Source organism: Dendrobates tinctorius, unplaced genomic scaffold (assembly GCF_039654945.1).
Source record: "Dendrobates tinctorius isolate UK_male_01 unplaced genomic scaffold, ASM3965494v1 ptg000022l, whole genome shotgun sequence".
Classification (NCBI taxonomy): Eukaryota; Metazoa; Chordata; class Amphibia; order Anura; family Dendrobatidae; genus Dendrobates; species Dendrobates tinctorius.
In genome coordinates this window covers 96,000,178-96,027,015 of record NW_027361690.1, presented here as the reverse complement: position 1 = coordinate 96,027,015, position 26,838 = coordinate 96,000,178, and the positions used below count along the sequence as shown (strand labels likewise).

Genomic DNA, 26,838 nt, shown 5'->3' with positions numbered 1-26,838 from the left:
GAAAAGCGTTGTTCTGTAGTCATCCGACAGATATGCTGTACCTGCTGGAATTTTAATATGCAATGGCACAATAAAATGGATTTTTAATTTTCCATTCCTGGCGCTGGAACTTCTTTTTTCAACCCCTTTAAGTAGCCTTTGTGGCAGCACAGCCTACTCTTAATGCATGATTCACATGTTAATTTACCATGCATGTGTCTTTTTTTTTTTTCTTTTTTTTCCTGTGTTTGGGCATGCACCCCATCTAGAGTCCCCACTATCTACAACTAACGTCTTTGCTGTTTCGATTTGATTTCTATATAATTTTTTTATTTTTTTTTCTGAAACTGAATGATCACTCTTTTGGGTAATTTGCACTATTGTATTATTCTGTGCTTGTCCTTTTTCATGCAATTAATGAATTAGAATTTTAGAATGCTATTTTATGCTAAACTTGGGGGCTAGCAACCTGCAACACCCCAGCTTTTATAAAATTGCCACTCCCACCAGGCTGTTGGGACATGTTGGGAGTTGTAGTTTCACCACAACTTGCGTGCTGCTGGTTGCTGACCCCTGTGACATTATCCCTTCTCCTTATCGGACCAGTCGAGTTTTCTGAGCTGAAGCGGTGGGATGGGACTTGCTTTACTGCTCATTTTTAGTCTCGGTGTTGCTTTGACAAGCACAGTGATCTTCACATGACTCTTTGGGATAACGTCCTGTCTTTGCTGATGTTTTCCTAATTTTCTCACATTTACCTTTCTTCTCTCCCGCCCTTCTATCCCTTTTTTTTTTTTTTTTTTTTTTTTGCTCCTTCCCACTCCCGACTTCCCAGGTCGGTTTTTTGATGAGAATGAATCCCCCGTAGATGTTCAACATGGTTCTAAAGTGGCAGATTATAACGGGGATGATGGGAACGTGGGTGAGTACGAGGCAGACAAGCAGGCAGAGCTGGCCTACAATGAGGAAGAGGATGGTGATGGGGGAGAAGAAGACGTACAAGGTGAGCGTGGGCTCTGCCTGCGTCAAATTATCCCCATGTTCTATACAATCCAGCTCCGGATTATCCACGTCACGTGGCTCCCGGCACACGAGCGTCTGCTATTTATAACCGATTCACAGCTATGGCTTTCAATACATTTCTTGCTGGAGACATTGGATGACTGTGTTGTGCTTCATTGTGCATGAATTCTCCATTACCGACTGCCTAGGTGTACCTTGTAAGGTGTGATGCTCTGCACTTTAGTAGTAGGCTGCATGTTTCTTCTCTAAACGCCATATGTTGCATTTCACTCCCCGGCATCCGCCCTGTGTAAAGGGCTCATCTGGGTTGTGGTGTTACGGCCATTTCATCTTTCCCTGCATTCATTAGGAGCAGCATGAAGTATCTGCCGTCAGAGCTAATCGCGTTACTTAGCATCGCGTGTGCTTGCTGTGATAGCGGTTCGCCACGGCGTTACTAAGGGAATGTGCACGATAATTAGTCAGAAGGCTTTTCCTAACGTGTCACCGATTATGACTTTTTGCATAGGATACAGGTTTGGACAAGTCCTTTTAAATAGCTTTTATATGGGGCAATAAAGAGCCAAACGCTATGTTCACCAAAATGAGGTTATGGTCTCCTTGTAGCCAGTTGGGTCCTGTTTTTAGACTTTTTTTTTTTTTTTGTTTAGTAATCCAGTAAAGGTATCCTTACATTTTAAAGGGGTTTTACAGGACAGGAATAAGTTTCATCAACCTGTTTTGTTGTGTTAGGTTGAAATAATAAAGAATTGATATTCGCCCTCCTCTGCTCCATTGCTCCTGTTCCACCTCCTCTGGTCTTTGTTGACAGGCTGCAGCAGTAGTTACATCTGCCTAGCACTTCACCGCTGCGGCCAGTCACTGAGCTCAACAGCTTTTAATAATAAAAGCTGAGCTCAGTGATTGGCCACAGCGGTGATATGCTAGGCAGATGTAACTACTGCTGCAGCCTGTCAACAAAGACCAGATAATGTCAGAGGGACTGCGCTCAGTGGTTGACTTGGCTATAGTCATGACATCACCGCTGCAGCCTGTCGACAAAGACCAGATCAGCAGTGAAGAAGCAGCACTGGAGCAGAGGAGGGTGAGTAACCATTCTGTTCATTTATTTTACCTAGCGCAAGCTGATAAGGCTGAAGACGCGTATTGCCTGGAAACCCCTGTAAGGTAGCTGTTGGCCATTTGCATTTTCCCGTCTGTTATTTCTCCCGACTCCACCAAAAACCGGCATGCTTGGCCGGGTGTTCCCGGTTTTTCAAATTGGAGAGAGATCGGTTTATAAATCCAGGTATTGGACCAGCACTGATGGTGTAAGAAATAAAATGACATGCTTTAATGTGGCCCTAGCCAAGATGGAGAAGGGGTGGTGTCATAGATGACAGGACTTGCCTAAACCTGAGAAAGTTGTGGCGTTTAAAGGGAACCTGTCTTCTGATTCATGTGGCCTAAACCACGGGCAGCATGGATCAAATCCTAGCTGTATAATTTTCTCAGACACTGGCATTTCAGAGAAAATATACGTTAATGATGTGTGACTAGTCTGTCGCCTCCCCGGGGGCATGAATCTGATGACAGGTTTATTTATCTAGGAACCTTTTTTTTATTGTGCATACTTTTATCCTTTTACATACAACGGTCAAAGGTCTGTGCAGAATATAAAACTGTGGAATATAAAAGCAGCTTAAGAATGAATCAATAAAGTTTTTAGAAGTTGAGGGCTAGGTCCCCCATAAAGCGCTACCATATTCCCATCCGATTGCAGATTAACCTGTACGAAGCATATTCTGCAATAGGCCGGTGTCTGGTGGGTTACGAATACATTCAGGTAAACACTGGTGTTTCTCAACTCCAGGCCTCAAGGCCCACCAACAGGTCAAGTTTACAGGATTCCCTTAGGATTGCACAGGTGATAATTTCATCACCTGCTCAAGCATTAACAGCATCACCTGGGCAATACTAAGGAAATCCTGAAAACATGACCTGTTGGTGGGTCTTGAGGACTGGAGTTGAGAAACACTGAAAGGAAGGCATGATATTGCTGCTCCTAGGGAGAAATTCTGTTTGATTGTAGGCTAAAACGGGCTAGGTGTTTAGTCCATCATATCCCAGGTATTTGGGGTAAATTATGGCTTTTGACTCTCTGATTTAACAGTTATAAGTCCAAGTTGACATTCAGTCCCTCGCATGTAAAGAGAACATGAAAATATGCACAGAAATAATGAAAAGACAGATCCTCTAAGGCCGGACTTGCACATGTGTGTTTTGCAGTCTGCACTTGGAGCGCAACGCAAGTACTGGCCGCAGGTCTCTCACCAGACTGTCAAGTTGGGGTCGGGATGCCCACGGTTAGTCTGTGCATTTCAGCTAAAGAGAGAATCATGAAGCACTAATGCGTAAAATTTGGCATAAGTCGGGGTTACTCCACTCCAAAATTCATGTATCACCAACAGCTCATGAGGAAATTACATAGGACAATTCCTGATTTTCTCATACTATTAAAGGGAATTTGTCATAGGATCAATGCTTCTAAGCTGTCTGTATGGGCATGCAAGACATAGGAAACTGAATGAAATGATATCTTGATATCTGCGATCTAATGTCTTAATACATCTAAGAAAATGTGGATTTCTCTGTAAGTGAACTGTTTCAGGCTATGGGCCAGGCATTGATCTCCCTAAGAATCTGCCTCCAGAGATTATTTTACTTGAAGGGGAGTTACCTGTGTGATTCCATGTCACAGGCAGACAGTGCTATAATACAGCAGAGCTGTGAGAGCTGCAGCAAATGTGTTTGTAAGGAGACAAAGTTCAGTTCTCCTGTTCAGTGTGAGGCCAGTAACTAACACAGGTAACGATCCCCTTTTATTTAAAGTAATCTCTGGAAACAGATTCTCATGCAGATCTGTGTCCGGCCCATAGATCTTAACAGCTCATTTACAAACAAGAAAAACATGGATTTCTCAGGCGTAAAACATCAGATTGCAGATATTAAGGTATCATTTTATTATTTTTCCTATGACCTACATGCCCATATAGACTGCTTAGGAGGGTTGAGCCTACTGACAATTCCCTTTAAGGGTATGTGCACACGGTGCGGATTTTGCTGCGGATCCCCAGCGGATTTGCCTCTGTGGATCCGCAAGCAGAGTACAGTACAATGTTATCCAATGGGTTTTAAAAACCGCTGTGCACATGCAGCGGATTTGCTGCGGTTTTTAAATCTGCAGCATTTCAGTTCTTTCTGCGGATTCCGCTGCGGTTTGACACCTGTTCCATTGTCCAGGTGTCAAAACGCAGGGGCAAACTGCAGGCAAATCCGCAGGTAAACCGCAGGTCACTTTACCTGCAAATCCACAGCTAAATCCGCACTGTGTGCACTCACAATTAGGGTAAGGCAAGACAGTGAGGTCAGAGCATGGAAGAAGCTTTGCTGACCTGTGGCCAGATAATGGGCGCACAATTGTAAGCCAGATCATTGGGGCTATTGTTCTGCACCTCAACCAAGGAGAAAGATCTGTATTTATTCAGAGATGCTGAATAACCCATATTTGTTCAATGAAAACAACCCCCTTTTCTTAAAACTGGAGCATCTCTTTATAATGGCATCTAAGACTGATCGTGGTTCGGTCTGGGCATTATTAGACTGTTAAATTTGTCTATCTGCACTTAGTGGTAGTATTACAACCGGCCATTCATGCTGGTCACTTGCTCTGGGCTAACTGGGCAAAAGTACAATACGTATCCTCATACGACAACTAATGCACAAGATGGACAGGAGATTGGTGTCTAGAAGTAAAAGGTTTATCCACTTTCTGTCTCATGGGAATTTATAATCCCATTGACAGTTCTGATCTGCAGGGACATATGATCTAGTCGACCTTTGTTACTGTGGACTGTTGGTGTATAAAATATTCTAGTGACTATAGGAGCATGGAGATGCAGTACCGTTGCTCGCTTCCTTGGGCTGTGTTCATGCTTTTTTTTTTTTTTTTTCTCCCATGAGGTTTTGGAGCAAAAACTCTTCCAAAAAAAATGAGGAGCTGAAAAAACATGAGTTCTGATTGGAGATTTGGGGAATGTGCCCAGCATCATTTTGATGCAACACCAGCAATTGCTTTCCTTAGGCGGCTTTGGCGGCCGTGTCATCTTTCTAATGGTGGCTCTGCCAATGTCCGCTTTCACACTATACTATTAAGTATACAAAGCGAGCGGCTTCCAAACGGAAGCTGCCTGATCATTTTGTTTTAACAAACCCTGAAGCAGTAAAAAAAAAAAAATGACTCAAGACAGTCCTGCCGTTTTGATATTGCTTTGTATTATGTTCATGTTATGGGGCACTTTTCAGCCAGCTTTTGGGTGACGTTGTGTTCACAAAGCTTTAAAGGGTTTCTACTCCATAAACCTCACCTTTTAACTGGTCCAAACATATTTGCATGCTGCCTCATTGATCCCACAGATTGCCCTTTATCAGCCTACAATAGGTCAGATAAAATAGTGTTAGCTTTCATTAGTTTTTTTGCATGTGACTTCTGCGTTTTTAGAATTTTAACACTTGTCATTTATTTTGGAGGAAATTAAGATCTTTTTATGCTTTTATGTAGATGATGAAAACGATGGACAAGTGGATGCAGCCGAATACAGAAAAGATCATTTTGGTGAGACCCTGTAACCTGTGGCCTGGATAGACAGAAGAATGGAATGAAACGTGCCAAGTGCTGGGGTCTTTCTCTAGTCTATGATTTGTACTGTAAGAGGAGGCTCAAAGACCAGGAGCAGATGATGTTCATACTGGTGCCGGGAGGATCAGACTTGTTCTATAGTTGCCTCTTTCTTTGTTGGATGGGGCATTACACGGTTGTAGTTGGGTCTACTCCTACAAAGGCCATCACAGTCCACTCGTGGCTGTAGAAGTTGAGCTTCCTCATTGATTTGACTTTTATTATTCTTTTTTTCCTCCCCATGGGTTGTAAATATGATCTTGTTGCTGGAAATTTTATTCTGGATTGAGTACGAGTAAGTTCTTAAATGAAAATCCCTGGACGCTGAAGACTGTCATGTACATATCATCTTCCGCAGGAACGTCCCCTGTAGAGGATCCGCTGCGCACATGATCTCGTTGTCGGACACGTTAGAATTTTTACTCTCCCAAGTACGTCTGATAAATCCTGACCTATGGATTCTGACTTTCTTACACAATCCCCCACATTATGGGATATCTATGACCGGTTCTGTGTGAATTGAAGGGCCGCATCTTAGGAAATTTTCTGAAACCGTGTCCATTCTTCCTTGTGTAAGCAGTGCAGCCAAGTACTAGATTCTCTGCAAATATATTTATATAATATTTGTATTTTATATGTAATATGTGTAAATAGACTCAAGCACTGCACCGTGTAACACTTCTGATCAAGCAGATCCTGCACCTTTAAGACAAGCCCAGATCAGTCCTCACGTTCTACATACATATTAGATGTCATTAGGGGTCCGAGAGTATTGATGACGGCCGATTTACCGCAAATGCCCACTTATGGACTGCCGTGTCCTTCTATGCGCTTTCTCTGCATTGGGACACAGACCAATGTTCTCGTATAGTAAACTGGGCGTTATTTGTATTCACCATAGAGATTGGATGGCACAAGCAGTTTGGTAACTTTTTATTTTTGCAGGACATCACATACAGCCTTAATTAGCTCCAGTGCATGATTAGGAAATGATTTAGAAATTGAACACTGAAAAGGGGATCAACCTGCTGACACCGTTCTGCACCTCTTAGTAGAAATAGACTTCTCGTTCTGGAGCCCCTGTGCCCATGCTGTTCGCATCTGGAGACTTGACCGACGCCAGCTACCCGCACACTCATATCATCTGAGCGGTAATTTCTTTTGTGTGGTTATTTTCTCCTTATTCTGCACTGGATACCAGAGGTGGGAAAAATGAAGACCTTGTCGTTTTGGAAAGCTTTTCTTTTTCTTATGTAAACCCTAAGGAAAGACCAAACATTATGCGTATTTATTGGTTTTCTGTGGATCTGGCATTGGCACTCAGTGGAGCCATCTACTAGGCTGTGAACGCTCAGCATTATTTTTAGGCCTTTTGAATATTCATTGTCCCAATTGACTAATTGGTTCACCACTAATGGACATGTAACGTACTGGTATGACAACCGTGTCCCACATCAAGGTACGGTATGTTTCCCCCAACCTTCATTTATGCAAATATTGAAGGAGAAGAACTGAAGGAATATTCTGCCTTGTTTTCCAGACCCCATATCTTCCTCGTAAGACTGTCTGTCATATGCAATCATTGTTTTTTTTTTTTCTAGGCTAGGTAAGTGACAAGAAATATGGCTGCCATTAAAGATCATGCAGGGAATGGCGCCTGGTTCAGTGGCAAATTATTACTGCATAACGTGGCAGAAAAACTGTGTAGCAGCCAAAGTCAAAGCTGAAACTGCAGTATTTTTAGTTTCCTAAGGTCGATCTTAACAATAAGACTTTATATGGCCAAACAGACAAGACCTGTTTATATTCCTATTGTCCCTGACAATACCTGTCTGAAATACAGATTTCTTCAGTTAACCTTACAATTCAACGTTTGGTATTGGTTGTGTTAACATTTGTATGTTTTTGTGTATGATCTGGCCCACGCTTGGTGCTGTCTACAGCTTGCCCTGAAACCTGTGTCCTTGTCCTGCAGTGTGGGAGAGCAACCTGTGAGGGACGTTCTTAATAAAGGTAGTAAAAAGGTTTTTCTTTCCTGTGTGTGCCTTATTCCAGTGCACTTACTGATGCATTCATTTGCTTCACATTCATGTAGACTGCATTGGATTTGACCAAAGGGTCAGAAAATGAGTGACCTAGACCCCTTTTCCCCAACTACACATATGCCTGGGACCTGTGCCCCAAGATGGATGTAAAACAAAATATGGTTTATGTTCACTGCTGTAAATGTCCTACATCCTTGTACGTATTTACCGGTATCTGCATCCAGCTCATAGTGACTGATTAGCTGAAGAGAGAAACTACTTAAAACTTATGGAACTTTACTTTTTTTTTTTTAGCATCAATTTGAGGACTTATTCACATGTACGTGAAAAAAGATACCTGTGTCATCAGGGCGCGGTCCGGGGCGTCCCCTTTTACCATCAGGGCGTGGTCCGGGGCGTCCCCTTTTACCATCGGGGCGCGGTCCCGGGCGTCCCCTTTTACCATCGGGGCGCGGTCCCGGGCGTCCCCTTTTACCATCGGGGCGCGGTCCCGGGCGTCCCCTTTTACCATCAGCGTTTAATCGGTGTTTTTCACTGGATAAATAAATGATAAAGCTTCTCGTATCTTAAGTATGAACGGCACAAGAACGCCATGCATGTGCTGTATGTGTCTTTCACAGATCTACAGACTTTAAAAAAAACACAGACATGTGAATAGTACCATAGATTGAGTATCTGTTCTATCCGTGAAAAATGAGGCCTAAAGTAGTAATAGAGGTACCCCAAATAAAGTGCGTTCTTTGTATAGTACAAGTTATGCATTTTTGGTTTTTATTTTCTTGTGGTTTAAAGACCTCTGCTTGCGGTCATTCACCAGGAACCACCATAGTTTCCTTTCAGTAGAAAAACATTTGTCCTAGTGATGCAATGTCCACACCGGTGCACGGCTCGTTACAGTATGTGCAAAAGTATTCTGGTGTCTGTTGTGGGACTTGCACCCATGAGCATTAATTATAACTGATGTCACCATGATCATTTTAGTTAGGCCTCGTTCACATGTGTGGTGTTTCACTCAGGACCGAATGTCCTCAAAAAAACACAAACACACAAGTTCATTTTTGATCTAGGTTGCTGATCAAATGCACCCATGCAAGTCAATGGTCTGTTAAATAAAAACAGGCAGCATGCATGGTATATCTATTCTTTTATTGGAGTATTTTTTAATTTTCTCCCCCACTTTTGGTTAGGAGAAGCTTGGAATTTTTTTTCTGCTGCTTATAAGAAAAATGAATGTCACACTGATGGTGAAAACGGACACTTGGATCAAAAATGAATGATACTCGGATCCAGCAAATTGATAAAAAAAAAACCATCTCTCTGATGGCAACGCACATCTAATTGAGTGTTACCATCTGAGGGAAATGGACCAATTTCCCCTCCATGTGTCATCCTAGTTAGTCCATATATATAGGGCCATGCACATGTCCAATTTTTCTTTCCTTGGACAGAGCTGATGAGGTGAAGTAAAATCATAGCATGTCATCTGAGAAAATCTGATCACACTATGCTGATACTCTGATCATAGTTTGATAAGAGTGTGATCAGTCGAATTTTCTTGGATGAGGGACTATGTGCTTGTTTGATCCCGGCATTATTCAAATTTATCACTGATTCAGAAGAGGTGCCACGTCCATAAAGTAGTGGTGTGAGCCTCTTAATGAATTCTGCACCTCTACTCCATGAAGACTGGCCTAGCGTGAGCGAGGACTACACCAGTCTTGGTGCATCGACCCCAATGAGTCTGTGAGCTGATGGATTAAAAAAAAAAACCCCAGAATGCACACGGACATATCACATAGATGTGACAATGCAGCCTCAGGCCACGCACTCGTGATGGATTTGTGGAGGAATTTTTTTTTTCTGTACTGTGCATGTTAAAATCTACAGCACTATATTTTTCCTTGCAGTGGAAAACTCCATAAATGGGTCCTACAACTATATAACTTTAGTGTGCAGTGTGTATCCTATAAGTGTGTATCTTTCAAGTGTGAGATATGAATCAATCCAGAAGTGAACCAGAAAGGAACTGAAGGTAACTGGATACATAGTCACTGTAAACAATGTTTGTCTTCACTCTGACCCCTATCATTCTTCACTTTCTGCTAACCCCCCTAGTTGCTACACCAAACAAGGAACTGTTCATCTCTTCCTCCCCATCCATCTCACCTCTTCCTCAGATCTATTTCTCAACATACAATGCTCTGTCTCCAAACACAGACAGCCCGCTCATGCCCTCTCCTGCTCCCACCTGCTAACACTTTCTCTGCTCCTTCTCACTGCTGGTGATATTTCTCCAAATCCTGGTCCTCCTCACCACATCCCCAGTCATTTCTACCTCCCATCCACACTTTCTCTCACCACTTTCCGTAACCTCTCTAACCTTCTACCCATTCACCTGGCCCCAGCTTCCCCAGTCCCACTAACAGGAGCTGTGTGGAACGCTTGCTCTGTCTGCAATAAACATTCCTACATCCATGATCTTTTTATTACTAACAAACTTTCCTCGCCATCACCGAAACCTGGCTCACCCCCTCTGACACAGCCTCTCCTGCTGCACTTTCGTATGGTGATTCCACCTTTCCCACCCCCCCGCCCCAGCAGCAGGAATGGTGGAGGAGTTGGTTTTCTCCTGTCAGATAACTACTCCACCCCAATACCACCTCTGTTACCCTCTCCTCTTCCTTTGAGGTGCACTCTGTGCGTATCTATTCCTCCTCCAACTGGCTGTCATTTACCGCCTCCCAGGGCAAGCCACCACCTTTGACCACTTCACCACCTGCCTACTTCATTTCCTCTCCGCTGGCATCCCCACTATCATCTTGGGCGACTTCAACATCACCATTGACACTTCCCTCCCAGCTGCCATTAAACTTCTATCTCACTTCCTCCTTCGGCCTCACTCAATGGTCTTCTGCAGCCACTCACAAAGATGGCCACACACTGGACCTCATCTTCACCCACCTCTGCTCCTTCTCTAACTCACCTTTTCCTCTTTCTGACCACAACATTCTCTTCTCTCTTCACTCCTTGTCCACAATCCTCACCCAGTAAACTTGCACAGCCTCACAGAAATCTTAAATGCCTCAATCTACACTCATTGTCTGAATCCCTCCTCCCCCTTACAGACATAAGTTCCCTACACAATGCGGATGCCGCTGCTACTCTATATAACACCGCAATAGCTGTAGCTTTGGAATCCGTTGCACCTCTCACACATACCAAAGCTCGCAAAATCAACAGACAGCCCTGCCACAACAGCCTGACCAAAGAACTGAGGCAAGCTTCCAGGGCTGCCGGGCGGAGATTGAAAAGTTACCACTCCAATGAGGACTTCACTGCATTCAAACAGTCCCTCACTACTATCAAGGCCACACTTGCTGCAGCAAAACAAACCTACTTCTCATCTCATATCCTCCCTGTCTCACAACCCTAACCAGTTATTCAACACCTTCAATTCTCTCCTCCATCCCCCAGCACTTCCTCCCTCTCTAGTCATCTCTGCTGAAGACTTTGCCTCATTTTTCAAGCAGAAAACCTTCGGCCTCGTACAGCTCATAGAATCTCATGGCTTTCAGTATCACCTCTCTACCAGATCTACCTCTCTGGACCAGATATCACCTCCCTACTAACCAGAATCCCACAACGTCTGGCTGCCATTTCATCCTCCGCTCGATTTCTAAAAATATGTACAAAACAGAATTCATCATCTTTCCCCCATCTCACTTGGCTCCCCCAACGGACCTATCCGTTAAAGTAAATGGCTGCCCACTCTCTCCAGTCCCACAAGCTCGCTGTCACGGGGTTATCCTTGACATTGATCTCTTTTTTTTTTTTCAAACCACATATCCAAGCCCTTTCCACTTCAACTCAAAAATATTTCACAGATCCATACATTCCTCATCCAAGAATCTGCAAAAACCCTAGTCCATGCCCTCATCATCTCCCGCCTTGACTACTGCAACCTCCTACTTTGAGACCTCCCCAAAAAAACACTCTCGCACCCCATCAATCTAAATTCTGCTGCCTGACTAATCCACCTGTCCCCCCCCGCTATTCCCCGGACTCTCCCCTCTGTCAATCCTTGCACTAGCTCACTCTTACCCAAAGACTCCAGTTCAAAACCCTAACTGTTGTGAGTTCATTCTCTGTTTCACCAGTTGTGAGTTCCCCTTCCAGACTCCCTCTGGTGGTGACAGGAGGTGGTGAGGCTAGTTTGATCGGTGGAGGTCTGCCACCTGAGAATGAGGATTGGACCTTGGGATTCTCAGATTGGATTTAAGACAGCCGATGCCCTATTCAGTTGCTGGTGATTCCTTCTGGCTTGTCAGCTCTTGGTTTTCAGCTCTGTTCCAGTCATCTAAAGCTAAGTTTTTCTGCTAATGTTCACATTTGATTTTGTTGGTCTGTTCAGTTTTTTGTGTGGTCTGCCAGCCCCGCCTGGGGGCTGTGCTGAATTTCCACTCTTATTTATCAGTATTTTGCCAATTGGCTTTTTGTCCCTTACTAGTTCGGTCTCTTTTTGCTCTGTCTCAGAATATTACAGAGTGCTGATATAGTGGGAGAAGTCTAGTGCCTTCAGGGTTAATTTTGCTATCAGAAGTGTTGGACATGATTTTTGTAGGGTTTTTTTTTTTTGCAGATTGCAGACAATGTCTTTCCTTTCCTTTCTAGTTAGTTTGGGCCCCATAATTTGCTCAGCCTATTTTCCTGCCTGTGTTTGTGCCTTCATCTTGTTTCACCGTCAATACATGTGTAGGGGCTGTCTATTCCTTTGGGGTCTGCTCTGGGGCAGTTTTCCCTTTTCTTGCTTTAGGCTTATTTAGTCCTCCGGCCGTGACGAGGGGTCTAGGAACATCGTAGGCACGCTCCACAGCTACTGCTAGTTGTGTGGTAAGATCAGGGATCTGCAATCTGCATAGTTACCAACCACTCTGGTTTTCTGTGACTTAGCTTGTTTTGCTTTTTTCTCCTTGGTGACCTATTCATAACACCTAACCATGACATACAAAACCATCCACAACCTGTCTCCTCCATACATCTGTGACCTCATCTCCTGATACTTAGGCTAAGTGCACACGTACCGGAACTCTCGCGGAAATTACTGCGAGAATTCCGGAATTCCAGTTCGCGGGAAAACCGCATTTTAAATTCCCGCGATTTTCCCGCGGAAAAACTAGCATTTTGCAAGCGTATTTAGCTTGCAAAATGCTAGCGTTCTCCAAGCGATCTGTAGCATCGCTGGGAGAACTGATTGACAGATTGGTCACACTCGTCAAACATAGTGTTTGACAAGTGTGACCAACTTTTTACTACTGAGGCTGCCTATGCAACATCAGTAGTAAAAGATAAAATGTAAAAAAAAATTAAAAATGGTGTTTATTCTCACCCTCCGACGTCCTGCGCATCCGTTCCCAGTAATCCTTTGTGAAAATGCCCGCGATGACGTCCGTTCTCGCGGGATCGCGATGTCTCGCGGTAATTCGCGATGACCGCGAGACTTCGCGATCCCGTGAGAACGGACGCCATCGCGGGCATTTTCGCAAAGGACTACTGGGAACGAGAGCGTGAAGAGAAGTGGAAAGACTGCGCGGGACGCCAGCAGGTGAGAATAACAATTTTTTTATTTTAAATTCTATTTTTTACAGGGATATGGTACCCAAAGCCCGGAGGACAGTCTCCTCTCCTCCGGACCGTGGGTACCATCCGCCATTGTTCTGCTTACTTTCCGCATGGTGTGCACAGCCACATGCGGGAAGTAAGCGGAACAATGCATTCCTATGGGGGCGGGATCGCCGTAATTCCGCAAATTAATGAGCATGCTGCGGTTTTTACCGCGAAGCGATTCCGCCGCGGTAAAAACCGCAGCATTAGCACAGCATTGCGGAATCCCATAGGAATGCATGGGATGCTTATTTTTCGCGTTTTCGTGGCAAAATTGTGCGGTTAAAACAGCCGCGGAAACGCGAAAAAAATGCCACGTGTGAACGCAGCCTTACTTGCACGCAACCCCCGCTCCTCACAAGATCTCCTTCTCTACTCCCCTCTTCTCACAATCACATACAAGATTTCTCCCGCGCATCCCCCCTACTCTGGAACACTCTACCACAACATATCAGACTCTCACCTACCATGGAAACCTTCAAAAAGAACCTGAAGACCCACCTCTTCCGACAAGCCTACAACCTGCAGTAACCACCGATCCACCAAACCGCTGCACGACCAGCTCTACCCTCACCTACTGTATTCTCACCCATCCCTTGTAGATTGTGAGCCCTCGCGGGCAGGGTCCTCTCTCCTCCTGTACCAGTCGTGACTTGTATTGTTTAAGATTACTGTACTTGTATGTATTATGTACACCCCTCCTCACATGTAAGGTGCCATGGAATAAATGGCGCTATAATAACGAGTGGTCCTACAACTGAATATCTAGTAAAAAAAAAAAAAAAAATACACGGCTCTCTCTGCCTCAAAAAAATACTTGGTGTAAAAATGCACGATGCCCTATCAGAGAAACCTGCATGTAAACGGCGGCGGGCTCAGGGGGCTGAATGCGGATTTACCAAATACGCGGTGTAACTTCCGCAGCAGGTGTGAACACCGCCATACCGTGCCTATATACCGTGCCTGCATTGGCCAGCGACTGATGCCAGCACCTCGCGGAGGGGACAGGTGACAGTCTTTTGCTGTGGCATTTTCCACGCGTCACTAGTGGACTGCACAGCACTAGACCTATTACGTGAGCTGTAAATCGTGAGAGAAAATGCTGCGGAGGGCATGGCACCACACTGGTACTGGGGTGGCACTGGTGGGTCCTGCACGAGCAGCCACACAGGGGGTCGCACAGGTACTGCACACTAGTGGCGCTCAGCGCCGCGCACACAACCTGCCCATTGTATCCCCGGCCTCCTCCCCCTCCCTACTCACAGATTCTCCGCGCAGGCGCACTGCCTTGTATCCGGGTCCTGCGTTCCCTTGGTCGGCGGGAAATGGCGCCCGGGATTTAGCAGCCGCGGTCCGTGGATACGGAGGACACCGGCCCCGGGGGAGGCCGAGAACAATTCAGCAGCACCCTGTGGTTTCACGGCTTATCACCCGGAGGACGCCGGGACACTGCAGGTATGGGGTAATAGAGGCTGCGGATAGGGAGAGGCCTTCGGGGAAGAGAGGCCCGGGAATGGTCGGTGTGTGCACAGGTATCCCGCCTCCTCCGGTGCGGACACGGCCGGGTACAGTGCGGGGCCTGGAATAACCCGGACATGGCTGTGCGCGGCGGGTGACGGCGCTGGCACCACTGTGTGCATGGGGGATAGAGATAATGTGTAGCTGGGCAATAAATAGCTGTGTATTAGGCCGTTAGTGGGGGTAAGTGTCCGCCGGGATGGAGGGCACAATGGCTGTGGATAGTGTGTGTATTCTGCAGGGTTTGCTGTGTGTATTGGGGGGAGTCTGTGTATGATACATGTATGTAATATATCTGTGTGTGTGCAGAAATGTGTATGGACCAGTAGTACCACATAATGTTTCTGGACCGGGGATGTACATGCGGTGCTCATGTTTGTGTGTACATATTTTTTTGTAGTATGTATATATACGTGTGTGTGTATATATATATATATATATACACACAAACATAACATGAGCGCCCGCATGTACATCCCCCATCCAGAAACATTATGTAATACCACTAGTCCACACACATTTCTGCACACTTAGCCCCCAATGCCTTAGCACACTGTTGCTAGGCATTGCCACGACATGCGTATATCCATATCCTGTAATGTCTGCCCCCCACCAGGGCCATAGTGAACACTGGCCAGGCCTGAAGTGACGCTCCCATCCGTAGACGTGCATTGTGTATGTTTACCTGTCTGCAATGTAATGGTTTCACTTCCATCTTTAGAAGTTAACACCTATTGATGGGGATCTGACTGCTCTGTCCCAAACCTAAAAATGGTTTAACCCCCCCCCCCCCCGTCTGAATGAAGTGATGGCCTGGCATGCACACCTATGCTCGAGTCATTCTCTACGGGACTGACGGTGATAGAAGGAAATAAAAAAAAGTATCTAGCAAATAAAGCAACTTGACACACAAATGGGCTCTGGACATCACTTTGTTTGTAGAGGACAGGAGCATCTTCAGGACCCAGTACAGTTCGCAGGGTACCAGAGTAACATGGAGCCACAGCAGCTCCTCCTGACACTGGTATACAGTTGTATAGGGCGTGTTGTACCACACTGTGCTGTAGGAGGCGCTGATAGACTTGTCAGTGCACGCACGTCACTAATACAGGTGTTTCTTCTAGTGACCATGCTGATTGGCTGCATCCTCCTGTAATTCATGCGCCACAGATTGAGTCCCTCTGTGACATTGTACAGTGGTGTGTCGTTACAATGTCTCAGGAAAGTCCATTGTAAGATGAAAATATTATTTCCTGGGGCCATTAAACTTGTTTTTGAAGGTGAGGTGTGCAGAAAGCACATTACAAAGGATTCCACTTAGTGAAAAAATTGAGGCGTTGCGTGTAATTGGGATCGTCCTCTGAATGGGCTGGTAGGATCCGATCTTACTGTGTAGACTACAGAGTTTCTGCCCTTCCCTGGTAAGATCGCCTGCTGAGTACAGGCTGCCAGTCATTGCACGGTATGTTGGGTACTATTGTGTGCTCAGTCTTTAGGGATATCGCCAATATTATTTTTTTTTTTCATCTCTTTCCAGTGCTCTGCTATGGTACAAGATATTCCCCATTTATATAGGGGCACAGTCTAATCATCTACACTGCTGTGTTCCCCAATTTTGACAGACCCTTTACTTTTAAGCAGTTCTATGTTAATTAGCTGATTGTAAGACATCCTGCTGCCCCCGCACCAATTGCATAGGACCTAATGGTGCAAAAAAGTGACTGAATCTATGTGTGCACATCCTGCCAGCCCCGACAGTGAGGATCTGCTGCTCAGAGGGTAGCTGTTACTTTGGTCATATGTATTAGTTTCCGAAAGTTGGCAAAGATGGCACATTTAGAAAACACAGTGAGTTGTGTTGATGTAAATGTCATTGTTTTTCTGCTGTGACTAATAATAGGGATCTTTTTACAAACTGATTAACAAAAAAAAATATTTCACCTAAAGTTATTGTGAGACGTTAGTTTCCGTACTACCATTTACCGTAATTCAAATTTTTGAAAAGAAATTTAGATGGAGAATTACCGTGTCATTTTATTAATTGTCTTTATTAGATTTTGTTAGCATTTTATTAATTTTTGCAACTACGTGGAATTTAAAACTAAACAATTCAATCATTGATCTTTGCCCTTTTTTCCCCACAACAATGTTTAATTTTTTTATGACTTGGGCTCTGTTCCCATCTGCAGCACTGGCGCTACTGCAGATTCCTCCACAAAATATTGGGCAAAATAGTCCCATTCTGAAATACTCCTTGATGGAAACCAAACGCTCCTTATTATAGTCATTGAGCTCCGCCAGGCCTTCAATTGTCATCATGTGACTGCAACGACAAAGCTATTTCTTTGCTCTACTTTGATGGAGCAGAATAACAGAAATGCAGTTGTGAACGCCACCATGGTGCTTTCCAACTAACAATAAACACCTGTTTTACGGGGGGAAAAATAAATTTCATGTCACTGCATTCCGAGAGTTTTTGTTTACCCCATTATAATTTTATTTTATCTTTTGTTTTGCTGAGAGGTAGTTTTTATTGTAAATATTTTTTGACACTTTATTTTTATCCACTCTGCAGTATAACCAGGGCTGTGGAGTCGGTAACCAAACCATCGACTCCGACTCCTCAATTTCCCTGAATTCCGACTCCTAACTCCACAGCACTGGTCACTACTGAGCATGTACATAAAGGGCAGCACAGATTCATCTCATCTCCGACCCCACAGCACTGGTCACTACTGAGCATGTGCATAAATTGCAGCACAGATTCATCTCATCTACGACTCCACAGCACTTGTCACTACTGAGCCTGTACATAGATTGCAGCACATATTCATCTCATCTCCGACTCCACAGCACAGGTCACTACTGAGCATGTACATAAAGTGCAGCACAGATTCGTCTCATCTCCGACCCCACAACACTGATCACTACTGAGCATGTACATAAAGTGCAGCACAGATTCATCTCATCTATGACCCCACAGCACTGGTCACTACTGATCATGTACATAAAGTGCAGCACAGATTCATCTCATCTATGACCCCACAGCACTGGTCACTACTGATCATGTACATAAAGTGCAGCACAGATTCATCTTATCTACGACTTCACAGCACTGGTCACTACTGAGCATGTACATAAAGTGCAGCACAGATTCATCTCATCTACGACTTCACAGCACTGGTCATTACTGAGCATGTACATAAATTGCAACACAGATTCATCTCCACTAAAAGCCCACATCCTTAGATCAGGAGTAGAACATTTCATAACTTTCCCAAATAATGAAAATTTACAGCACCTAATGGTACTACTGTACCAAATATATTACCATATGTGTTTTAGGAGTCCATTTTATACCGACTCCACAAAAATGGACACTGACTCCAACTTCCGAGCCCTGAGTATAACCCATTTTCTTCTACAAGTTATGATTCCTAAAGTACCAAATAAGCTACTCTTTATGCTAAAGTATTAAAAAAATGGAGTATTCTTTAATAAAACAGCTATTGATCAATGAAGCAGTGATCATTTCGCTACCCGTACAATACTTTGAATTTGTGGTACTCTAAAACATTACTTTCTGTGTCTTCTGGGTTTTTTTGTCTTTAGTTGAGATATTGTGCGTCTGTGTATCGTATTGGTGATGTGGGGGTGCTGAATAAGAGGATGAGGGAGCCCCTAACTCTGTCTATCCACTTATATGCCAGCATTGAATAAGTAAAAATTTTGGGCTGAAGTTTTCTTTCTGTCAGCGTATTCCGCATAGGAGGTGTGCAATTTGACCCATATCCTCAGATTAAACTGAAATTAATACAAAACAACATCTATACTATGTATTTGCTTGTTTTATTGTTTGCTAAATTTGTGAGTTTTAAGAAAACCTGTTTAGACTGTTCCCATGATGAGCTTTTGGTGTGTTTTCATGTTGCAGGATGCACCATTTCTGCTCCTATTATTTAAATTGGGTTACTTGTGTTTCTTTCATTGTGCTTTTCTGTGCCTCTTTTACGTGTTTTTGACAGTTTTTTTTTCTCTTTTTTTGTGTCATGCTTTAAATAAAGCTGCTTTGTTTTTGATACTGCCTAATAATAAAAATAATCTTTATATAGCGCCAACATATTCCTTAGCGCTTTACAGTTTAACAGTTCCAAACATAAGTCATAAGTAACAACGTTAACAATACAATTTAATTAAAGCAAAATAAGACGACCCTGCTCGTGACAGTTTACAATCTACAATGAGGTGGGGGAGATACAAAGTACAGGTGTGTATTTACAATGGTGTATTTACAATGATGGTCCAGCCATCTTGAGGGAGTGAGGGATGGATGGAGATAGTGAATGGGCTACACATGCACACTTACTCATAGAATGACTGTGATTAGTGAACGTGATGGGCCGCTCTGAACAAATGTGTTTTGAGGGAGCGCCTGAAACTATGCAAATTGTGGATAGTCCTAATATTTTGGGTTAGAGCATTCCAGAGGATTGGCTCAGAGTGGGAGAAGTCTTGGTGTAGGGAGTGGGAGGTACGGATTAGTGCAGGGGTTAGTCGAAAGTCATTTGCAGAGCGCAGCGGTCGGTTAGGCCGATAGACAGAAATGAGGGAGGAGATGTAGGGAGGTGCTGCACTGTGGAGCGCTTTGTGGGTGAGAACAAGTACGTTGAATTGGCTCCTATAATGAATGGGCAGCCAATGTAAGGACTGGCGAAGAGCGGACATGTCCGAGTACCGATTACCCAGATAGACTATCCTGGCCACTGCATTAAGTATGGACTGGAGTGTGGATAGTCGAGTAACGGGGAAGCCAATTAATGGAGCATTGCAGTAATCCAGGCGGGAGTGGATCAGTGCTACAGTGAGGGTTTTTGTTGTTTCCATGGTGAGAAACGAGCAGATTCTAGAGAAGTTCTTTAGGTGTAAGCGGCAAGAGCTGGCAAGAGATTGTATATGGGATGTGAAGGAGAGATTGGTGTCAAATATAACACCCAGACATCGTGCCTGCTGCCGGGGTGTTATTATGGTGCCACCCACGGAGAGAGGGAAATGTCAGATTTAGGGAGGTTAGTAGGCGGCGGGAGCAGAAGTTGTTCAGTTTTGGAGAGGTTGAGTTTCAGATAGAGAGCGGACATGATGTTGGAGACTGCGGACAGACAGTCACTGGCGTTCTTTAGTACAGCGGAGGTAAGGTCGGGGAATGACGTATATAGTTGTGTCATCAGCATAAAGATGGTACTGAAAGCCAAATCTGCTGATGGTCTGTCCAATTGGGGCCGTGTAGAGAAAGAAGAGAAGGAGGCTAAGGACTGAGCCCTGAGGTACCCCGCCAGCGAGAGGAAGAGGAGATGAAGTGGAGCCAGAGAACAAAACACTGAAGGAGCAGTCAGAAAGATAGGAAGAGAACCAGGAGAGAGCAGTGTCCTTAATGCCTAGTGACTGGAGCCTAGAGAGTAGAAGATGGTGGTCAACAGTGTTGAAAGCTGCAGATAGGTCAAGAAGAATGAGCAGAGAGGTCACCGTTACGTTTTGCTGTCAGAAGGTCATTGGTCACTTTGAGTGCAGTTTCAGTCAAATGTAGGGGGCGGAAGCCGGACTGTGAAGGGTCTAGGAGGGAGTGAGTGGAGAGGTAATGGGTAAGGCGCTCCAAAAGTTTAGAGATGAAGGGGAGATTGGAGACTGGTCTGTAGTTGTTTGTGTAGGATGGGTCGAGAGCGGGTTTCTTTAGTAATGGAGTAACAATGGCGTGTTTGAAGGAGGATGGGAAAATACCCCAGGAGAGGGAGAAATTAAAGATTGCAGTTAGGTGAGTTGTGACGACTGGAGGAGATGTGAGGGAATGGGGTTGGTAGTGCATGTGGTCGGAAGAGCGGAGTCTGGAGACTTCTTCTTCTGTGATGTTATCAAATGTGGAAAGTGAGCCAGGGGAGATGCAGGAAGGGATGGGAGTCACAGCACTTGGTGGTTGGGAGCAGATTTCCTGATGGATATTATCTATTTTTTCTGTAAAGTGGGAGGCCAGGTCGTCAGCACAAATGTCTGTGATAGGGCTTGTGCTTTTGGCCTGAGGAGGGAGTGAAAAGTGTCAAAAAGTTTCTTGGGGTTGTTGGCTAGTGAGGAGATCAGGGTGGTGAAGTAGGTCTGTTTGGCGAGGTGAAGGGCAGTGTTATAGGTTCTTAGCATAAATTTGAAGTGGATGAAGTCTTCTGGTGTGCGGGTTTTTCTCCATAGGTGTTCAGCAGTCCTAGAGCATCGCTGGAGAAGCTGAGTTTGCGATGTGAGCCAGGGCTGTTTTACTCTGTGCTTGGAGGTTCTGAGGGTGAGGGGAGCTACTTGGTCAAGGGTGCTGCCTTCTAAGAGTGTCGTCGTAGTGATGAACAGCCAGATCAGGACAGGAAAAAGAGGAGATTGGGGACTGTAATGAGTGTTGGGAGTCTGAGGGTTACTGGCTTGTAGATTTCTGATTGTGTGGTAGGTAGGAGTGAGCTGTGGTGGGCGAGGATTTGTGAGCGTGAAGGAGAGAATGTTGTGGTCAGAGAGTGGAAGCGGTGAGTTATTGAGGTGGGAGATTGAACAGAGCCAGACAAAGACCAGATCAAGGGTGTTACCGTCCTTGTGTGTCTCAGAGGTTGAAAGCTGCGAGAGGCCTAGAGAGGTGGTTAGTGATAGAAGCTGGGATGCAGATGTGGTAGTAGGGCTGTTAATGGGGATGTTGAAGTCTCCCAGGATAAGAGTTGGTAGTTCTGAGGACATGAAGTACGGCAGCCAGGCTGAAAAGTGGTCAAGGAAGTGGGTGGCTGAGCCTGGGGGCCGGTATATGACCGCTACTCTGAGGGAGAGGGGACGGAAGAGCCTGATGGTGTGGACCTCAAAAGAAGGGAATGAGAGTGATGGAACTGGGAGGATGACCTGGAAAGTGGATAGTGGGGACAGGAGTATGCCGACTCCGCCACCATGTCTGTTTGTGGGTCTCGGGGAATTAGAGAATTGTAAGCCACCATAGGAAATGGCAGCAGGAGAGACAGTGTCAGAATCCTGAATCCAGGTTTCAGTGAGGGCCAACATATTTAAGAGAGTTTTTCAGAAAGTAGTTGTGCAGGAAAGGAAGCTTAGTACTTAGCTTTGACAAAACTTTATTGATATGCTTAGGTGCGTATTACATTCGTTTTTGTTGTGTTTCTTCAGCTTACCGGCAAGAGAAATTGACATGCAGATTTGAAACGTACGCACACCGCAGGTCTGTTTATGCTGCGGTAAAAAGCACAGTGGGCATGAGATTTGTATAAATCCCATCCACTTTCCTGGAATTGTGAGATGCTGCGTTTTTGACGCAGCAAAAATACACTGCGTCAAAAATGCACTCAAAGTGCATCATGAGGCTGTAGACTTAAAGGGAAAAAAGACTGAGTTAGGCTAGTTTCACATTTGCGCTTTATAGCGCTGCGACGGCCTGCGCACGGCCGCCGCTAAGCCCCGCTCCCTGCCCGCCCCATACGGTCATCGCCTCCTCCTAGCGCACATGGGCGCTTGCGATCCGTGCACCCTATCTTTAGCATAGGGTGCGCAGATCGTGCGCTGGCCGTGCGCTAGCAGGATTTTGCCGTGCGCTGCGCACTTTTGAAGGTGCGCGCCGAAATGCAACATGCTGCGTTCGGCGCACACGGGCGCACCTTCAAAAGTGCGCAGCGCACGGCAAAATCCTGCTAGCGCACGGCCAGCGCACGATCTGCGCACCCTTTGCTAAAGATAGGGTGCACAGATCGCAAGCGCCCATGTGCGCTAGTAGGAGGCGATGACTGGATGGGGCGGGCGGGGCTTAGCGGCGGCCGTGCGCAGGCCGTCGCAGCGCTATAAAGCGCAAATGTGAAACTAGCCTAAGATCAACGTTCTCTTTAATCCTGGCCGCTAAAATGGGGTGTCACCTGTATAACAGCACTTGCAGCTGGTGGAGCAGCCACACCTTTATCACTGTAACATACTATTACGACCGGCATGCTAAATCCATAGGTGCTATTGCATAATATTATTTCCCAGTGCTGATAGCTATGGGTTACTGTCAACATTCACCTTTTTATGCAAGCTGACAGAAGTAAATGAAGCCACTTCTATATATTGTGCTTTGTTTTCTGCTTTCTTTTTGACTGATATGAAAAATGTAAACAAACCAGGAAAATATGTTGTCCAAGGGCCTGTGATCAATAGAGACCATTGTATCCATGCTGCAATAAGGAAACCTGGCTGATCCCTTGTACATGTCACATAGTGGTTAGTGTGGGCAGTGCTTGCCTACCTGTGCCATGTGCCTGTCAGGGATGTCCTTATTAGAGGCAGGATTACAATGACTGGGAACACCTCCATACACAGCTGATAACATAGGATCCACCAATCTGAAGCTGTTCCCCCTCCCTTTTACAATACCTTGTATTGATGATTCAATACAAAACATAGGGTCAGAGTCTGTTTATTGTTGCTTAATGTACATGTTTCCTGATACAGGCTTCAGGGACATATGAAAAACAACTTTGGAAAAAATAATAAAAAAAAAATGCAAAATCATGATTTAATTAAATGATTTTCTGATAACACATCAGCTCTTCTGACTTACAAGTGCAATTAATTACTAAACTAGACATTTTTGGAAGAACTTTTCTTAGATCTATGTTGTGCCTTTCCATTATTCTTACTCCTTGCAATGTCTAAATAAGCTGACCATGGGGTGTTAACATTGCCATTGTTGAAGGAGTGTGTGCCTGCAGTCTGATACTGGCAGTACTGATTGAGGTGTCAGACTGTTTTAATGACATGTCTCTTGACAGTGGTCCTATTTATCTTGCCTTATGGCTGTAGTTTATGGCACTACTCATCTAGTTTCTTTTACTGTGTGTACAAGACCATTAATTACAGTAGGTCAGGGTCACACCAGCATAGATTCTCTCCTCCCGAGAAAGTCGGATGGATTTATGGTAATAACACTCCAATCAAATTCTGATCTGTGTTTGATCACAATGTCAGCTTAGTGTGATCCAATGCTCTGAGAGAATTGTAGCACAGGTGAGGAGAAGATGGAGAACAAGATTTCTCTGTGTTCATTCTGTGAGGGTGCGGAATTCGGACTGCACCCATACATAGACTTGAATTTGTGCTGCTGATCGGAATTTTTTTTTTCCCCTCCTGCCAAATCTGTATGGAATAAAAGCCAGCTGATCAGCACTGCCCCATAGTATAACATTGGTCCAAGTGGTATTCAAGAAAAATGCGGAATGGTCTGCGGATTTGGCCGCGCGGATTTTGTAAAATCCGCAGGTAAATCTGCAGGTCAAAAGACCTGCGGTTTTACCTGCGGATTGCTCTGCGGTTTTGCCCTGCAGTTTTTCATCTCCACAATGGAGGAGATGGCAAACCGCAGCGGAATTCATTGAAAGAATTGACATGTCAATTCTTTCTGCGGTTTTGAAACCGCAGCAAATCTGCGCGGAAAATTCCGCAGCGTCTGCACAGCGTTTTTTTTTTTTCCATTGGTTAGAATGCTACTGTACACCGCAGCAAAAACTGCTGCGGAACCGCAGCGGCCAAATCCGCTGCGTATACGCAGCGTGTGCACACACCCTAACTTTTCTGGTAGTATTGGATTATGTGGCGTCTTGTAACTCCTGCTCTAAAATTTCTTGGTTACATCCATTTCTAGTAAACCTTGGTGAAGCCCAGCATATTTGGCACTATACCTGCCACGGGTAATGTTCTCTAATTTCCCTGGCTATTGTGTGGCATATCTTATTAAAAACTGTCACCATGTTTTGCTACCTCATCTGAGAGCAGCATGATGTAGTAAAAGCGACCCTGATTGTATCACTTAGTTTACAGTAGTTATGACAGTTTTTAAATGTAGGAAAGCTGATACAGCCTGTACTAGGCTCTGTATGTACATTGTCTATTGACAGTGAGCTGCTTATCAGGAGGGAGCGGAGTCGGAAAACTTTGCAGGAGATAATCTGGGCAGTGATAATCGCCTGGTGATAAAAACATTCACTTTACAGTATAACAGTAAACAGAATTGTACACAGGTGAGATCATGAAATGAGGTCTTAAGGAGACCTCTGGTTATTATGCCAACCCATCCGTGATCTGCGATCATGTGTCGGAGTTCACCGATGGGCAGATTTCAGGCCGAATGGCCGGAAGCGCACATTCAATGTTGCTGTCAGTTTGACAGCGGCATTTAACAGGTTAACAGCCGTGGGTGGATCACGATTCCACCCGCGGCTGTTCTGGGCACGTCAAGCTGTTCAAAACAGCTGATATGTTCCGGGAAAGATGTGGGCTCACCGCCGGTGTCCGATGTGGGTGTACTTTTATGCCCGATGTCCGAAAGGGGTTAAATTTTCTGAATATCAACTATTGAAACTCAGACATTGCTTTTGAATTGAAAACACCAAAAGGACAAGCAGTCACGAAATCCATAAAAAAACAATATTTTATTTGTAATACTCATAATATGTGGACATACAGTACATGGAATGGGAGGATACACAAATGAACGCGCACAGTGATCATAGAGGCCAACCACACTGCAGACACAGCGCCAGGAAAAAATTACTGATATGCAAGGTAATAAATGCAAACCCTTAGGCTATGTGCCCACGTTGCGTTTAAATCCGGACACTGAAAACCGGACTCCTTCCCAGAAATCTCGCTTTTTCTTCCGCGCGATTTTGCCGCGATTTTCACGTGCGATATTCAAGCACTTTCCAAGCGATTTGAAGCATTGCTTGGAAAGTGTTTGACAGGTTGGTCACACTCGTCGCGCAGTCTCAGCGACACTCCCGTTCCCAGCGATGCCTTGTGAGACCTGTGATGACATTGGTCTCGCGTTGCTATAGCGATCTCACGAGACCACGTCATCACAGAACCTTGCCGCAAGGCATTACTGGGAGCGCTGAGGCCCGGGAATGCAGCGCAGGACGTCGGAAGATAAATATACCCCGATTTTTTTTTTTTTTTTTAAGATTTTTTTTACAGGGGTATGGTACCCAGCAGGGCTGTGGAGTCGGTAAGCCAAACCTGCGACTCCGACTCCTCAATTTCCCTTACACCGACTCCACGACTCCGACTCCCACATATATTGCTTATATTTAAGTGAAAAATGTATTGTAGTACAATGTGAACATCAGACATTTAATCATTTCTATGATCCAATAATCAAGATATTTAGATAGAACGTATCTATTTATTGGAATACAACTTTAGAACACAAAAAACTGTAATAAATTGTAAATATGTAATATACTGTATACATGTACATGTATACGGTACAGACCAAAGTTTGGACACACCTTCTCATTCAAAGAGTTTTCTTTATTTTCATGACTATGAAAATTGTAGATTCATTCTGAAGGCATCAAAACAATGAATTAACACATGTGGAATTATATAATTAAAGTGTGAAACAACTGAAAATATGTCTTATATTCTAGATTCTTCAAAGTAGCCACCTTTTGCTTTGATTACTGCTTTGCACACTCTTGGCATTCTCTTGAGCTTCAAGTGGTAGTCACCAGAAATGGTCTTCCAACAGTCTTGAAGGAGTTCCCAGAGATGCTTAGCACTTGTTGGCCCTTTTGCCTTCACTCTGCGGTCCAGCTCACCCCAATCCATCTCGATTGGGTTCAGGTCTGGTGACTGTGGAGGCCAGGTCATCTGGCGTAGCACCCCATCACTCTCCTTCTTGGTCAAATAGCCCTTACACAGCCTGGAGGTGTGTTTGAGGCCATTGTCCTGTTGAAAAATAAATGATGGTCCAACTAAACACAAACCGGATGGAATAGCATGCCACTGCAAGATGCTGTGGTGGCCATGCTGGTTCAGTATGCCTTCAATTTTGAATAAATCCCCAACAGT

The 26,838-nt window shown here is 44.7% G+C and overlaps 2 protein-coding genes across 4 annotated transcripts in view; both read left to right on the top strand.

The window, feature by feature from the left end:
• GOLM2 (golgi membrane protein 2) overlaps positions 1-7,745 on the top strand; it is a 44,183-nt gene extending 36,438 nt beyond the window's left edge. Inside the window, exons 9-10 of one of the 3 annotated variants that reach the window (XM_073568994.1) lie at positions 815-901; positions 5,603-7,745. In XM_073568994.1, coding sequence (XP_073425095.1) covers positions 815-901; positions 5,603-5,670 — 155 coding nt within the window. In that variant the 3' untranslated portion in view covers positions 5,671-7,745. Of the gene's footprint in view, positions 1-814; positions 983-5,602 lie in introns of all 3 variants that reach the window. The other 2 variants (XM_073568993.1, XM_073568995.1) reach the window with 2 other exon arrangements.
• Positions 7,746-14,570: 6,825 nt separating this feature from the next.
• CTDSPL2 (CTD small phosphatase like 2) overlaps positions 14,571-26,838 on the top strand; it is a 69,060-nt gene continuing 56,792 nt past the window's right edge. Inside the window, exon 1 of the mRNA XM_073568992.1 lies at positions 14,571-14,880. The gene's annotated coding sequence lies outside the window, so the exon portion shown is untranslated. The remainder of the gene's footprint in view (positions 14,881-26,838) is intronic.